The sequence below is a fragment of the Mobula birostris genome, chromosome 9, assembly GCF_030028105.1.
Source record: "Mobula birostris isolate sMobBir1 chromosome 9, sMobBir1.hap1, whole genome shotgun sequence".
In the NCBI taxonomy this organism is placed as follows: domain Eukaryota; kingdom Metazoa; phylum Chordata; class Chondrichthyes; order Myliobatiformes; family Myliobatidae; genus Mobula; species Mobula birostris.
In genome coordinates, this window is record NC_092378.1 from 153,029,838 (window position 1) to 153,047,240 (window position 17,403).

Sequence of the window (17,403 nt, forward strand, 5' to 3'; positions counted from 1 at the left end):
ATGAGTCGTTTGTGTCAACAGCTGACAAAGTCTGAGGATGTGCTGGGGGCAGCCTGCAAGTGTTGGCATGCTTCTGGCACCAGCATAGCATGCTCACAACGTACTAAACCCAATGTCTTTGGACTGTGGGAGGAAACCTACACAGTCACAGGGAGAACGTACAAACTCCTAACAGACAGTGGTGGGAATTGAACTCCAGTCACTGGTGCTGTAAAGTGTTACACTATCGTGCTGCCCTGCTCAAGAAGGAGTAAAGCAGGCAAAGTTGGGAGCAGTGCATCTGAAGTAATGTGATGGATCACTGATTACAGAGAGCTGCTGAACTGGGTTCAGTCAGGCCTGTCTCAAAGGGTTTCACCCTCCCCCCGACTTCAGCCACAGGGCTGCTGAACTGGGCTTTGTCAGGCCTGTCTCACCCTCTCCCCGGCTTCAGCAACACCTCCTAAAACTTAGAGACTGAATCGGGAGCAACGCTTCTGGTGTGGGACTTAATAAGACAGTTTAAATTGAGATCCCTCCTACTCACACAGGAAAAGATCCTGTGAGGTTGTTTCAAAAATGGGGAATTTTCCCAAGTGTCCTGGCTTTAAGGTGTTTATTGAGATACAGCGTGGAATGGACCCTCCGAGCCACGCAGCCTAGAGGTGGTGGGTGGAAGAGGTAATTGGCTGAAGAAGAAGGAATCTGTTAGGAGTGGACCATGGAAGAAAGGGAAAGAGGAGTGGAACCAATTGCTCAGCATTCAGGATGAGGCAGCAAAGTGGATTAGACATTGGCTTTGCGGGAGAAGCCAGAGAGTGGTTGTAAATGATCACCTCTCTGACTAGAGGCCTGTGACCAGTGGAGTGACGCAGGGATTGGTGCTTGGTCCATTGTTATTTGTTATCCGTATCAATGATCTGGATGATAATGTGGTTAACTGGATCAGCAGATTTTCAGATGACACCGAGATTAGGGGTGTAGTGGACTAATCTTGGGAAGACTATCAAAGCTTGCAGTGGGATCTGGACCAGCTGGGAAAATGGCAGATGGAATTTAATGCAGGCAAATGTTAAGGTATTGCACATTGGAAGAACAAACCATGGTAGGACTTACAAAATGAGTGGTAGAGCACTGAGGAGTGTGGTGGAGCAGAGGAACCTGGGAATACAGATTCACAATTCCTTGAAAGTGGCGTCAGAGGTCGATAAGGTCGTAAAGAAATCTTCGGGTCCGTTGGTCTTCATAGCTCAATGTGTTGAATGCAGCAGTTGAGATGTTATATTGAAGTTGTATAAGACATTGGTGGTCGCTAGTTTGGAAATTTGAGTGACGTTTGGGTCACCTACCTACAGGAAAGATGTCAATAAGGTTGAAAGAGAGCAGAGAAAATTTACAAGGATGTTGCCAGGACTTGAGGACCTGAGTTATAGGGAAAGGTTGAATAGGTTAGACTTTATTCTTTGGAGAAGGGATTCCCAACCTTTTTTATGCTGTGGACCCTTAACCACTACCCGAGGGGTTTATGGACCTTCTAGAATGTAGAAGAATGGGAGGGGATTTGATAGAGGTTTACAAAATAATGAAGGTATAGATAAAATACAAGCAGGCTTTTTCCACTGAGGTTGGGTGAGACTACAACCAGAGGTCATGGGTTAAGGGTGAAAGGTGAAATAGTTAAGAAGAACCTGACGGGAAACCTCTTCACTCAGAGGGTGATGAGAGTGTGAAATGAGCTACCATCGGAAGTGGTGCATGCAAGCATGAATTTAATATTAAGAGAAGTTTGGATAGGTGTGCAGGGTTTTGGATAGGAGGGCTATGGAGAGCTGTGGTCCAAGTGCAGTTACTGGGCCTAGGCAGATTAATAGTTGGGTTTGGACCAGACAGGCTGAAGGGCCCTTTTCTGTGCTGTAGTGTTCTCTGACTCTGTGACCAGAGCGAGGTGATGGGTAGGTGAGGAGAAGAGAAGGTGAGAGGACAATCAGAATTGGGAATGGAAGAAGAGGGAAGGGGGGGGGTGGGTGGTGGTGGGAGGCATTACCAGGAGTTAGAGAAATTGATGTTCATGCCATTAGATTGGAGGCTACCCAGATGGAATATGAGGTGTTGTTCCTCCAACCTGAATTTGGTCTCATTCTGGCAGCAGAAGGCCATGGACTGACATGTTGGAATGGGGAATGGGAAGTCGGATTGAAACGGGTAACAACTGGAGGATCCCACCTTTTGTGGTGGAAGAGTGAAGGTGCTCAACCCCCTTCCTTTCCAATCCTGACTATGGGCTTTGGCCTGAAAGCTCCTGAGTTCCTCCAGCATTTTGTGTGTTGCTCAAATTTCCAGCAGCGGCAGAATCTCTTGTGTTTATCATTTGCTGTGAACTGCTTTGCGGATTCTGTAGCAATGCATGTCTTTCCTTATAATGCCAGTCAGTGGTGTGGGTGTCATTAATCAACTCCCTCCTCTCTAAGGCTCTTGATGTGAAACGGTGGGCGTTTATCTACATCACTAAGAAGGCTTGCGTTTCTGTGAATTTTCCCTGCCAGGTTCACCGCCTATCTGGATGTACATCGTTGTATTGAGTACCTGGGGTACCTGGGCTACACTACCATTATGGAGGAAGAATCCCAAACTGCAGCCATCACAGGTAGAAATAGCACTAGATTGTAGCCTCAATGGTGAGCACGCTGTGGGGCACCAGGGATTCCTCATTTGGAGGGGTGGGGGCGGGGCGGGGTGTGGTGGAGGAGGAAAAGCAGAACCCTTGTCCAGATGTTTTCAGAATGCTGGGCTGAGGAGGGAATGGGACTGCCAGTCACCAAGGTCAAAGGCAAGTTCATTCTCATCTGCACAAGTACACGTGTGCAATGAAAAACCTACTTGTCATGTGTTAGTGCCTTGAAGTGTGAGTAAAGGGTAGTCCAGTAGTGCTTTTCACAACCTTGAATGGCTAGTATAAAAGTGAGGCCTGTGTTAACCGGGCAAGTTCAAGTTTATTGTCCTTCAACCGTATACATGTGTATCACCAAACAAAACAATGTTCCTCCTGACTAAGGTGCATAACACAGTACATATAACACACACACAACACAATGGCAGATAGCAATGGTGTCAGATAAAGAGTGGTGTGATTCAGAGCTGCCTCTAATGTGAGCTGAGGGTCAGCTGAGAAGTTTCAGAACCCAAAATCTTGTTTTGCTATTGGTTTATTATTGACAAATGTGCCAAGATACAGTGAAAAGCTTGTGTTGCATTCTCTTCGTGCAGGTTAGATCATTACAAAGCACATCAAGGGAGAAAAAGGTAAAAACAAAAATAATGCAGAATAAGGTGTAACATCTACCAGAAAAGTGCAGTGGGAGTAAACTCTAAAGTGCAAGATCATAATGAGATAGATTGTGAGGTCAACAGTCTGTCTTATCGTACAAGAGTCTGATAACAGTGGGATAGAAGCTGTCCTTGGGCCTAGGGGTATGCACTTCCTGACTTTTTAATCTACTACCCAATAGGTTGGAGGGGGAGGGGGGGAGAAGAGAGAATGTCAGGGTTGGAGTTTCAAGAATCAGGGAGGTAGAGGTAATGTACACTCAGTGGCTATTTATTAGGTACACCTGTACACCTGCTCATTAATACAAATATCTAATCAGCCAATCGTGTGGCAGCAACTCAATGCATAAAAGCATGCAGACATGGGCATTTGTTCAAATCAAACATCAGAATGGGGAAGAAACATGGTCTAAGTGATTTTTAAAGTGGCTTTGATTGCTGGTGCCAGAAGGGGTGGTTTGAAAATCTTAGAAACATGCTCATCTCCTGGGATTTTCATGCACAACAGTCACTAAAGTTTACAGAACAAAAGAAAGCATCCAGTGAGCGGCATTTCTGTAGGTGAAGATGCCTCGTTAATGAGAGAGGTCAGAGGGGAATGTTCAGACGGGTTCAAGCTGACAGGAAGACAACAGTAACTCCAATAACTGCGTGTTACAACAGTGGAAGAGCATCCCTGAACACAAGGTATCGAGCTTGAAGTGGATGAGCTACAGCAACAGAAGATCAGAAGCATACGCTCAGTGGCCACTTTATTAGGTACAGGAAGTAGCAGAGTGTATTAGGTATTGAGTGTATAAACCAACCACGGTCGTTAGTAGCAGCCAGGCTAGAGGGCCGAATGGCCTCATGTTGCTGAGTCAGGCTGTGGCTCTGATGCACTCAGTCACTCAGTAGCTGCGTGAGAGGCAAGGGGACCAGTTGAGGTGATTCAGGACTGCAGTGAAATATAATCTCCCTCGCTCCAGCTCCTTCCCTACACATCTTCCACCCTCCCCCCAGCACCACTGCCATCATCTCTGGCCTATCCCCTCCAGTACAGCAGCGACTCCCGTCATTCAGCCTCCCTGCTGTCCCACGTGCAAAAGACGATGGTTTTAAGTGGAAAATCCTGTTATTTCAGTCACTCGGGGGAAGAAGCTGGACCTGGAGAAGGGTCAGACCCAGAGGAATGTGTTCCTGTGTAAAGTGATTGGACCCAAGGGCACTGGCAAAACGGCCTTCCTGCAAGCATTCCTGGGACGCAGCCTGCAGGTATGTGTAATACGTGTAGTTTTACATTGGAAAAGGACCAGTAACATCGTGAAGGATCCCATCTGCCCTGCTCATAGACTCTTTGTCCTACTCCGCATCCATGTCAGGAGCACCAGACTCAAAAACGGTTCCCCTCCCCAAGCAGTAAGGCTGATCAACACCTCCACCCCCCAACCACCACTACTCCATCATTTCCTGTCAGAGTCACCGTGTGGACAGACACTCCTGTGCCTACCGTCACATTATGAGCAACAATCAATCAATGTATATAAGCTAGCTTATGTGTTTTTTATTATTGTGTTCTTTGTATTACTGTGTTTTTTGGCACTGCATTAGATCTGGAGAAACAAATATTTAGCTCTCCTTTTACACTTGAGTACTGGAAATGACATCAAACAATCTTGACTCTTGAATTTTGTGTACACCCTACAATCAGCTTCAATTTCATCTGTGGGTGCGGGGAAGTCTAGTCTGCGGTCACTTCCCACTGCATGACGTGCTGCGATGCTCATGGACAGATTTGGATTAGAATCGCCATCTATCACAATCCCCATGAGGCGTAGCGGTTAGTGTAATGCTTTACAGCGGCAGCAAATGGAAGATCAGGGTTTAATTCCAGCACTGTGTGAAGAGATTGGCTTTATTTGTCACGTGTACATTGAAACACAGTGGAATGCATTGTTTGCGTCAATGACTAACACAGTCTGAGATTGTATGTCTTTGGACTGTGAGCACCCGGAGTCATGGGAAGAACATACAAACTTCATATGGACAATGGCAGGAGTTGAGCCCAGGTTGCTGATGCTAAAGTATTATGCTCAATATTGCGCTACCGAACCGTTTGACCATTCTGCCTATGATCATGTGGGTTTTCCTCCACATTGCAAAGATATACGGGCTAGGGTTTGTAAGTTGTGGGCATGCTGTGTTGGCCTGGAAGCATGGCGACATTTGTGGACTGCCCCCAGCACGTCCTCAGACTGTGTTGGTCGTTAATGCAAATGATACATTTCACCGTATTTTTATATAAATCTGACAATAAAGCTGATCTTTAATTAATCATAGAAATGTAGAAAACCGACAGCATAATACAGGCCCTTCGGCCCACAAAGCTGTGCTGAACATGTCCTTACCTTAGAACTACCTAGGCTTACCCACAGCCCTCTATTTTTCTAAGCTCCTTGTATCCATCCAGGAGTCTCTTAAAAGACCCTATTGTTTCTGCCTCCACCACCGCCACCGGCAGCCCATTCCACGCACTCACCACTCTTGGCATAAAAAAACTTAATCCTGACATCTCCTTTGTACCTACTTCCAGGCACCTTAAAACTATGCCCCCTCGTGCTAGCCATTTCAGCCCTGGGGGAAAGCCTCTGACTATCCACACAATCAAATCAATGCCTCTCATTATCTTGTACACCTCTGTCAGGTCACCTCTCATCCTCTGTCACTCCAAGGAGAGTGTGTAACAGTGATTTTGTTACACAGCTTTATGTTGTGTTTCAGATGCAGAGCGAGATGGGTGGAGATCTTTGTGACTTTACAATCAACACGGTGCATGTCAACGGGCAGGATAAGTATTTAATTGTGAGCACAGAACACTCAGCTTCCAGGTTACTCTAATAACCGGTGATAATAGATTGAGGTCAATCTGTTCCTCCAGCATGGCGGACTGTCATTAACACCACGCACTGTAAATAGGTGTGAGTACTGGTAGAAACTCTCTAGTGTGGCAGCCTTGGGTTCTGACCAACGCTGGGCCACATGAGTGGTACTCTGATCATTCCCCTCCGGGCAAGGGAACGACTGTTTCTGAGTACAGACACTCTCATGTCAGACAAGGTCACTGTTACCCAGAACCTCCCTGTGGCTGAGATCACAAACTTTATACTGGTAGATTAATTAACTACAGGTTCATACACATCTTAGTTAATTTTTAAATCTTAGTTAATTACTGTAGTTTCAAGATTACAGGAGTTGCTGGACCATAGGATTTTGGACTAGAGAGTTTTGACATGTATGTTATTACAGTATACTGCTTTCTCAAGCTCTGCCTGTGTGTGCATCTGCGAGTGCACATGGCTCTGTGTGTGTATGAGTGTGTGTGTGCGCGTATGTGCGTGTGCACGCCCGCCCAGTGTGTTTTATCCTACGTGTCTATCTTTGAGTGTGTCCTTGCCCGATCTCTATCTCTCTGCTTCCAGCTGTGATGGTGACGATGCTTCCTCGATGTCCACACACACTCACTCATTCCGCTCTGTCCTAGCTACACGAGGTGGACGTTGACACTGAGTTTCTGAAAGCCTCCAATGCTACCTGTGATGTGGCTTGCCTGATGTATGATATCACGGATGCCAAATCCTTCAACTACTGTGCCAGCATTTACAAGGTGAGCCCGGAGAATGGGGTTGAGGGGAATAATAAATCAGCCATGATGAAATATCACAGCAGAGTTCATGAGCTGAATGGTCTGATTCTGCTGCTGGTCTGTGCTGGAAGGGTGTTTCATGCAAGTGGGCAGTGTTGATGGATGGGGGTGTGTATGATGTTTATGGGGGGGGCATGCAGGCAGGGAGGTGAGAGTAGGGTCACTGCTGGGTCCCCACCCCTCTACAAGATGGTGCAGCTGAACCACAGCGATGTTCTGTGGGTTGCTGATAAAACTTCCAAATATACCTCTTTTGAATTACTCTCACTACAATCTGCAGCATGCATTTTCCCTTTAAGCAATATACCTTTGTACCAACAATGAACTACAGATTTCACGGTCTTCTGAAGGACTTGGTGAACTTAACTCTCAAGCAAGCAGGCATGGCACCTTTAAGCAGATGAAGGTTCATCACCATGGCTGGAAAAAGGGTGGGGGTGGGGAGGGACTCCAAGCCAGGCTGAAAAGCAGAGGGACCAGCATCTTGTTAATAAATGTGCAGTCACTGGAGAACAACATTGAGGACCTGAACACACAGTTTCTGGAACAAGCACTGAGTGAACCATGAGATCTGCTGAGGGCCAAATCAGTGGCATTCAAGTCTGGCAACCAAGTAGATGCAAGAGGGGAATCACAAACAAGAGAAATTCTGCAGATGCTGGAAATTAAAGTACACACACACAAAATGCTGGAGGAACTCAGCAGGCCAGGCAGCATCTATGGAAAAGAGCAAACAGTCGATTTTCGGGCTGAGACCCTTCAACAGGACTTCAGCATGTCTCGATGAAGAGTCTCAGCCCAAAATGTCGACTGTTTACTCTTTTCCATGTGCTCTGCTGGGCCTGCTGAGTTCCTCCAGCATTTTGTGTGTATTACTAAGCTACAAGTGGTCCAGGTGCAAGCTCTGGAAAGTCATGTCACAGGTGAAGCGGCAATTCCGGACCAAACTTGAATCACTGAAGGATCCTGGACAGCTGATGGCTATTACCTTTTACAAAGTGAAGCCAAGCGTGACAACAGGGTGTGCTTCCAGATGAACTCAATGCTGCCTGTGCTCGCGTTGACCATCAAAACAGCCCCTGGTGACCCGGTGATTTCAGTTTCTGAGGCTGAGCTGAGAGGATGAACCCATGGAAAGATTCTGGCACAGGTGGGATACGTGGCCGAGTGCTGAAGATCTACACTGATCAACTGACTGGAGTGTTCACCAATATCTTTAACCTCTCGCTTCAGCACTATCAGGTACCCACCTGCTTCAGTTGTACCGGGTCCAAGAAAGAACATGGTAACCTGCCTCAGTAACCATGATGAAGTGTTTAGAGGGGATGGTGATAGAACTTATCAACTCCTCCCTGAGAAGTGACTTGGATCCTCTCCAATTTGTCTACTGGCACAACAGGCCCACAGGAGATGCCATTTCATTGGCTCTTCACCCAACCCTGGAATATCTGGGCAGCAAAGATGCATACATCAGGATGCTCTTTATCAACTACAGCTGGGCAGTCAATGCTATCATCCCCTGAAAACTAGTCAATAAGCTTCAAGACCTTGGCCTCAAAACCTCCTTATGTAATTGGATCCTCGATTTCCTTACTTGCGGACCCCAGTCAGTTTGGAATGGCAACAACATTTTGTCCACAATCTCCATCAGCATTGGTGCACCACAAGGCTGTGTGCTTAGTCCCCTGCTCTACTCACTTTCCACTGAGGACTGTGAGGCTAAGCTCAGCTCCAATGCCATATTTAAGTTTACTGACTTCAGATCAATGTCATTGGCCAAATCAAAGGTAGTGGTGAATTGGCATTTAGGAGGGAGATGGAAAACCTGGCTGAGTGGTGCCACAACAACAACCGCTCACTCAGTGTCAGAGAGACCAAGGAGCTGATCCCAGACTTCAGGAGGAGGAAGCTAGAGGTCCATGAGCCACTCCTCACTAGGGGATCAGAGTCAGCAAACTTAAATTCTTCGGTATTATCATTTCGGAAGACTTGCACACAAGTACAATTATGAAGAAAGCACTTCCTTAGAAGTTTGCAAAGATTCGGTATGATATCTCAGATTTTGACAAGCTTCTACAGATGTGTGGTGGAAAGTATACTGACTGGTTGCACCACAGCCTGGTATGGAAACACCAATGCTGTTGAATGGAAAATCCTACAAGAATTAGTGGATATGGCCCAGTCTGTCACGGGGAAAGCCCTCCCCTCCCTTGAGCACATCTAGATGGTGTGTTGTTGCAAGAAAGCAGCATCTATTATTAGGGACCCCCACCACCCAGGCCATGCTCTCTTCTCGCTGTTGCCATCGGGAAGGAGGTACAGGAGCCTCAGGACTCACACCACCAGGTTCAGGAACAGTTATTACCCTCGACCATCAGACTCCTGAACCAGTGAGGATAACTTCACTCAACTTCTCTTGCCTCAACGCTGAACTGTTCTCACAATCTACAGACTCTCTTTCAAGGACTCTTCATCTCATGTCCTTGATGCTTATTGTTTAATTAATTATTATTATTTTTCTTTTGTATTGGCACAGTTTGTTATCTTTTGCACACTGGTTGTTAGTCCGTCCTGTTGGGTGCGGTCTTTCATTGATTCCATTAAGGTACTTGGACTTACTGAGTATGCCCACAAGGAAATGATTCTCATGTTGTATATGTACAGTGACGTGTGCAGTATGTATTTTGATAATAAATCTGCTTGGAAATCCTCTGCCTGTTCAAGCTCAGGTGTGACTGGGAGAGGAGCTTGCAGTCCCTGTGTGCTGCCCTTTGGTAGGTGGAGAGAGGAGGGGCTGTTGGAGTAGTCCAGATGAGTTACTGTGGTTCCTGTGTGTGATGGTAGGGACAGAGTGTCCAGGCCACTAAGTCTGTTGAGAGTTGTTGGAGCTACATTCATCCAGACAATCAAAGGGTGTTCAACATGCCCCTGACCTTTGCCCTGTCGATGGGGTGTTGAGAGTTGAAAAGAAACATAGAACACTCCAGCACATTATGGGCCCTTTGGCCCAGGAAGTTGTGTCAGCCCTTCAACCCACTCTAACATCAGCCTAACCCTGCGTTTTTCTTTCATTCATGTGCCTATCTGAGAGTCTTGCAAATGTCCTGATTATATCTGCTTCTATCTGTACCCCTGACAGCACATTCCACACACCTGCCACTCTGTGTGCAAGTCCAACCTCTCATAACACCTCCCCCCCCCAATACTTTCCTCCAATCACCTTGAAATTATGCTCTATCCTATTAGCCGTTTCTCCTTTTCTGGGGAGAAAGTCTGGCTGTCCAGTTGATCTATCCCGCTTATCGTCTTGTATACCTCTACTAAGTCATCTCTCATTCTTCACTCCAAAAAGAAAAGCCCTACCTTGCTCAACTTATCCTCACAGACTCTAATCCAGGCAGCATCCCGGTAAATCTCCTCCGCACCCTCTCTAAAGCTTCCACATTCTCCCTATAATGAGGTGACCAGAACTGAACACAATAGTCCAAGTGTGGTTTAACCAGGGTCTTATAGAGCTACGACATTACCTTGTGGCTCAGAAACTCAATCCCACCACTAATGAAGTCCTACACACCATACGCCTGCATAACCGCCCTATAAACTTGCATGGCAACTTTGAGGGATCTGTGGGCGTGGACCCCAGAATCCCTCTGTTCCACCAGTGTCGCCCGCTGATTGTGTTTGTGTGCCTTGTCCCGTTAACCATGACGTTTTGTGTCTGGGCAGGAGCACTACATGGAGAGCAGGATACCCTGTGTGTTTGTGGCGTCGAAGGCTGACCTGCCTGAACAGAAGCAGGAGCATGGGATCACGCCAGTGGAGTTCTGTTACAAGCACAGACTCCCAGCTCCTTTCAACTTCAGCTGCAACAACGAGGCAGCGGCCAGCTCACAGATCTACTCCCGCCTCGCACTCGTAGCTGCGTTCCCGTGAGTATTCTGGGACATTCCCAGCCTCACTGAACAACCATGAGGCACAGGAACAGAATTAGGCCATTCAGCCCATTGGGCTTGCTCCCCCATTCCCCTCTCTGCCTTCTCCCAGTAATCTTTGATGCCCTAATCAAAAAACTATCAATGTCGGCTTTAAATATACCCACTGACTTGGAGCAATCTGTGGCAATGAATTCCACAGATACACCACCCTCTGGCTAAAGAAATCCCTGTTCTAAAGGGACGTCCCTCTATTCTGAAACCTCTGATTATAGGAAACATCCTCTCCACGTCCACTCTATCTTGACCTTTCAATATTCAGCAGATTTCAGTGAGATCCTCCCTCATTCTTCTAGACCCCAGCAAGTACAGGCCCAGAGCCGTCAAATGCTCCTTGTGTGTTAAACCTTTCGTTCCTGAGATTATTTGAATAAACCTTCTCGGGATCCTCTCCATTGCCAGCACATTGTTTCTTACGTGATGGGGCCTAAGCTGCTCACAATACTCCAAGTGCTGTCTGACCAACACTTTATAAAGCTTCAGCATTACATGCTTGCTTTTGTATTCTAGTCCTTTGGAAATGAATGTCCTGTTCTGTGCAGTAATACTTCTCTTCCTCTCCCCTCCACAGCGACCTGAATGAAGCAGAGCTCAGCCCGTCTTCCTTCTGGCTGCGGGTCACACTCGGAGCCACGGTCACCACCTTCCTCGCGCTTGCCCTCTACAAGGCACTGGCCCGACACAAGTAACGGGGTGGAGATTGGCTGGAGGTCCCAGAGACGGAGCTTTGTGAGGAGGACAGGTGGCCCAGGGCCATTTGGGGGGGGGGGGTGGTGCTGTGTGGAGGGGCTGGAATGAGCGAGCAACAGAGCCACAAGTGGAAGAGCTGAAAAAGTAGCTCGTGCTGCCAGGATTGACTAGAGGTAGTGAGGCTTACTTCTCTACAACAGTCAGCACCATCTTGTCTCAGGGTTTGGACTCCTGCGCTCCATCCGTGTCTCCTGGTCAGACTGCTCATTTTTTGGTGATTTATTTTTTTAAGACACTTTTTAATCTCAGCATTGATTGTAAAGTCCTCTTCAGTGTCGGGCTTTTCAGGAGTGGTTGAGAAACCAGAAGTTTCCTACACTATTTTTGTACAACACTTTACGTCTGTGTCCATAATTTGTAGTGTATTTTTTCACTTGTGTTTATCTTTTTCAGTGTTGTTTGGGTTAGAGACTGGACGCCACAGGAGGGTCAAACCTAACTTTGCACTGACGTTGTGCCCTTGCTTACTGGATGAAGTGTGTCCCTTTTGTACCAGAGAATGAATGTGTTTCTCCCCCCTCCCCTCACTGGCTCGAGTGTCTATTTTTTCCCTGTCTCACAGTATCCCTAAACAGCTGCCTCTGTTTACAGTTTCAGTCCTGGCAACAGCAGGTTCTATTGCCAACACCTGGGGTCCATGACCAATTTGCTGCTGTTCGGCACTACCTGCACGCTGTTCAAACCTGGTTGAGTGTAGAAAGCTTCAGAAGTCATGAGCATCTGCTGAGAGACCGTCGGTTCAGATCCTGCCCTTTGTACTGACTGGGATTTTTCCTGATTGTTGCTGATGGTTCTGGTCTCATTTACACTAATTAATCTTCAACCCTCAACTGAGTCTTCAACTGTGGTTCACACTCTAGGGATTGGAGAAGGCTATTCAGCCCTTTGAACCTGTCTGTCACTTGATTAGGCTGATCCCAGCTGATCTGTGTGTTGGTTTCATTAATTTGTTGATGTTGAACAGGCAGAAGGTGCTAGTATCAGCTGCAAGATTCACTTAATGGATACTCCTTTTCCTGGCCATACAGTACTTTCTTAAAAATATTTTTTTAACTGTAGTATTGTTTAATTGTTGTAGGGTGTACATTTTTGATTAAAAAGGTATTAATATATTGTGGTTGTGGTTCAGAAGCCGAGTGCCTAGTGCTCTGATTGGTAGATTCCTGCTTCTAATCCTTAATGGACAGAGTGCCTATTAGCTCACACCCCATGATTTGTTCTCCCTCACCTGTCTTACTGTGAGGTGTATTGGATGAAGAATCAAATTTTGATAAGCAGATCAGCTTCTTGTTTCAGTGGGTTAGTGATCTGCCCCTGTGCCTTGTTCATATTAGAGGAAATGGGACAGATGTGGGCAGGCGCAGTCCCCCACAAAGACTAAGAACAACATGAGAAGTTTTCTTCAATGAATGTCTGGTCCATTCTCCTGCCCTTGCATCTGACAGCAGAGCACGTTGTGTCATCCTTTGTGGAATCCCTGAATCTGCCTGCTGGCTTTGGGAACCCAGTGTCTGACCACAGGTACCAGGTACAGGATGAGGCCGGGTTCAAGAGCTGGTGTTATTTAAGCTGTCACTCCTGCCTCCTTTCAGAGTGTGCTGAAATCCATTCACTCGTATGTAAACATTTCTGAGAGTTTTAATAGATTTTATGCACCTGTCTTTCAAAGGAAATATATTTTTCAGATTTTATCTCCTTGTGTTGTATGGCGATGCAGTTGGAGAGTGAAAAGGTCTCTCAACTTTTGAGGGCAGCAGGGGAATTTCAAGGGAAGCTATCCTGGTGTTGCTGACAATGAAACTACCAGGTTGTCGCAAGATTCTGATGCTGCAAGTATTATCTGTGGAGAGTAATATAATTAATGTGTCAAGTTAAAAACTTTTTAAATGAAAAACACAGGTTCGTTATTGTCCTTCGTCCTTACCCAGCCCTATATGTGTGTGCGTGCTTGCACACAGTGTGATTAACTGCCCTCTGAAATGCCTCATTTACTACCCTCTCAGTGTTGGATACAATAAAAGGGGATCCAAAAGCATCTGGTGTTCAGTTATCTTTCCTCAAACTCCTGACTCCTGTCATTGGCCTGGTTCCCACTGATATTCACAACCTAACACTTGTACAGTTTGTTTTTGCTCTGAAGTTATTTCATCAGCAAGGGAGTTGTGGAGTTATTGATGTTGAATCTGACAGTCTCCCTGCAGTAGGAAGGGGAACAAGTGCAGTGTCAGAGATGTGGCCAACCTTTGTTCCCACGACTCTGAGCAATCGCAGTACATTTTTCCCTTCCAGTTTAGTTAATGTTTAACTGATAATGGTATGTGGGCCAGGAACGTTCTGGAATAGAGCCTGTTGAACATCGTCAAAGATAAAACCCAGGAGCAGAGTCAGTTTTACCATCAGCACATCATAAGGGAATTCTTGATAACTACATAGAAAAGAACATTACAGATGTGGCAGTTTGTGTGACCCTATGAAAACCAGGAAGGATTTACTGAGATGAATGGCTTTAGGTTTGTGAAATTTTTGATCCCTAACCCCTCCCTCTCACACCCCCCCCCCACCATAAGACTAGGAGCACAAGTAAGCCAGTCTACCCATCGAGTCCATTCTGTCATTTCACTGTGGCTGATCCTGTATCCTATTCAACCCATACACCTGTCCTCTCACCATATCCCTTGATGCCCTGACCAATCAGGCGTCTATCAACTTCTGCGTTAAACTTGGCCGCCACCGCAGTCTGTGGCAGGGCATTCCTCGCATTCACCACTCTTTTGCTAAATAAAATTCTTCCTTACTTCTGATCTAAAAAGTCACTCCTCAGTTTTGAGGCTGTGCCCTCTAGTCCTTGATACTCCCACCATAGGAAACATCCTCTCCACATCCACCCTATCTAGTCCTTTCAATATTCGGTAGGTTTTAATGAGATCCCCCACATGCTTCTAAATTGCAGAGAGTACAGGCCCAAAGCTGCCAAATGCTCCTCATGTGTTAACCCCTTCATTCCCAGAATCATTGTCGTGAACCTCCTCTGAACTCTCTCCAATGACAACACATCCTTTTTGAGATTTGGGGCCTAAAACTGTTTACAATACTCCAAGTGCGGCCTGACTAATGTCTTATAAAGCTTCAGCATTATCTCCTTGTTTTTATATTTTACTTCCCTTTGCATTTGCCTTCTTTACCCCAGACTCAGCTTTTGAATTGACCTTCTGAGAGTCTTGTATGAGGACTGCCAAGTCCCTCTGATGTTTGAATTTTCTCCCCATTTAGATAATAGTCTGCACTATTGTCCCTTTTACAAAAGTGCATTTTCATACATTTCCCAACACTGTATTCCATCTGCCACTATTTTGCCCATTCTTCCAATTTGTCTAAGTCCTGCTGCAAAAGCATTGCTTCCTTAGCACCACCTACCCCTCCCACTTATCTTCGTATCATCAGCAAACTTTGCCACAAAACCATCAATTCCACTATCTACCTCACTGACAATGTGAAAAGTAGCGGTCTCAATAATAACCTCTGAGGAACACCACTAGTCACTGGCAGCCAACCAGAAAAGGCCTCCTTTATTCCCACTCACTGGCTCCTGCCTGTCAGCCATTCCTCCATCCGTGCCAATATCTTTTCTGGAATGCCATGGGATTTTATGTTATTAAGCAGCCTCATGTGAGGAACTTTATCAAATGCCTTCTGAAAATCTAAGTAAGTGACATCTGCTACCTCTCCTTTGTCCACCCTGCTTGTTACTGCCTCGAAGAACTCTAACAGATTTGTCAGGCAAGATTTCCCTTTACAGAAACCATGCTGACTTTGACTTATTTTATCATTAGTCTCCAAGTACCATGAAAACTCATCCGTAATAATGGACTCCAACACTTTCCCAGCTACTGAGGTTAGGCTAACTGGCCTATAACCTCCTTTCTTTTGCTTTCCTCCCTTAAAGAGTGGAGTGAATTTGCAATTTTCCAGTCCTCCAGAACCATGCCAGAATCAAGTGCTTCTTGAAAGATTATGACCAATGAATCCGTTATTTCTTCAGTAACCTCTCTCAGAACTCTAGGATGTAGTCCATCTGGTCCAGGTGACTTATCCACCTTAAGACCTCTGAGTTTGCCTGGCCCTTTTTCCCTTCTAATAGCAATAGCACTCACTCCCACTCCCCAACATTCACATACATCTGGCAACTGCTAGTGTCTTCTACTACCTCATCAGCATCATTTTCCAGTGGTCCAATATCAACTCTCACCTCCCTTTTACTCTTTATATAACTGAAAAAAAACTGTTAGTATCCTGCTTCATATTATCAGCTAGTTTGCCCTTGTATTTTATCTTTTCCCCCTTACAGCTTTTTTTTAGTTTTTTGTTGGGATTTTAAAAGCTTCCCAATCATCCAACTACCCACTCACTTTTGCTACTCTGTATGCCCATTCCTTAGCTTTTATGCAGTCTCTAACTTCCCTTGTCCACCATGGTTGCCTACCCCTGCTATTTGCGGACTACAATTTCTGTGGGACCTTATGAACTATTCCCAGAAACTTCAGCCACCTCTGCCCATATCCTCCTCCAATCCACCTGGGAAGCTCCTCTCTGATGCCTCTGTAATTCCCTTTATTCCATTGTGATACTGATACATATGAGTTATGCTTCTCCCTCTCAAACTGCAGTATGAATTCAATCATATTCACTACCTCCTGAGGGTTTGCTGTATATTAAACTCTAATAAAACCTGGGGTTACATGAACTCCAATCTAAGATGGCCTTTGCCCTAGTAGACTCAAGCACAAACTGCTCTAAAAAGCCAACAATTTCCCTCTGTCATGACTCAACACCAACCTGATTTTCCCTATCCTCTTGCATATTGGTCCCCCATTACAATTGTGACATTACCCTTATTACATGCCCTTTCCAGCTTCCTTTACAATCTCAACCCCACATCTTGGCTACTATTTGAAGGCCTATATATGATTCTCATTATGGTTTATCCTTGATTCATTTTGATTCTTTCTCCTAGAAAAGAAATAGAGTTAGTGTTTCAGGTCAAAAACCCTTTGTCAGAACTGTTGATGACCACTGTGGTCCCTCATTGTCTGAAGATCCTATTCTAATATGCTGAGCTAACACTGAGGCTGTAGTCCCCATCTGATATGAAATCTGTTTTAGTTTACATGAAAAAGGATCTAGTGCTTACCTCATCAAGAAGGTGAAAGGGAATCATAAAATGTAGTTAGAAAAGTCATGGACCTTAGATACAACTGATCACTCACCCTATTTCTGCCCAAATTTTCACAAGTTTATAAAATAATCTGATACTCAATACAGACTCACAGATATGTTCATGTCCCACCATGACAACAGCTAATTCAACCTGAATGACTTTGGAACCAACAGATTCTTATAAACACCTTTGTGGCCAACGTGATCCCAGCCGCAATGGTAAAATCTGACTAACCAAGCGAGGGATAGACAGTAAGCACAGCCACTGACCGTGGCATCAACATTCTGCAGACACAGAGATAAATATCTCTGGCGCCATGATATTGTAGTGGTTAGCACGATGCTATTACGGCTCAGGGTGCCACAGTTCAATTTCAGCACATCTGTATGGAGTTTGTACCACTGCCTGGGGTTCCTCTCACAGTCCAAAGATGTACCGTTTAGTAGGCGGGTGGTGCAGCC

General features: G+C 45.7%; 1 protein-coding gene across 2 annotated transcripts in view; it reads left to right on the plus strand.

Moving 5' to 3' along the window:
• Nucleotides 1–14,172, plus strand: part of LOC140203223 (mitochondrial Rho GTPase 2-like) — a 43,219-nt gene extending 29,047 nt beyond the window's left edge. For both annotated transcript variants that reach the window (XM_072269197.1, XM_072269198.1), the window contains 6 exons: nucleotides 2,523–2,623; nucleotides 4,427–4,557; nucleotides 6,064–6,144; nucleotides 6,824–6,946; nucleotides 10,712–10,914; nucleotides 11,549–14,172. In XM_072269197.1, coding sequence (XP_072125298.1) covers nucleotides 2,523–2,623; nucleotides 4,427–4,557; nucleotides 6,064–6,144; nucleotides 6,824–6,946; nucleotides 10,712–10,914; nucleotides 11,549–11,666 — 757 coding nt within the window. In that variant the 3' untranslated portion in view covers nucleotides 11,667–14,172. The remainder of the gene's footprint in view (nucleotides 1–2,522; nucleotides 2,624–4,426; nucleotides 4,558–6,063; nucleotides 6,145–6,823; nucleotides 6,947–10,711; nucleotides 10,915–11,548) is intronic.
• The last annotated feature ends 3,231 nt before the right edge of the window (nucleotides 14,173–17,403 follow it).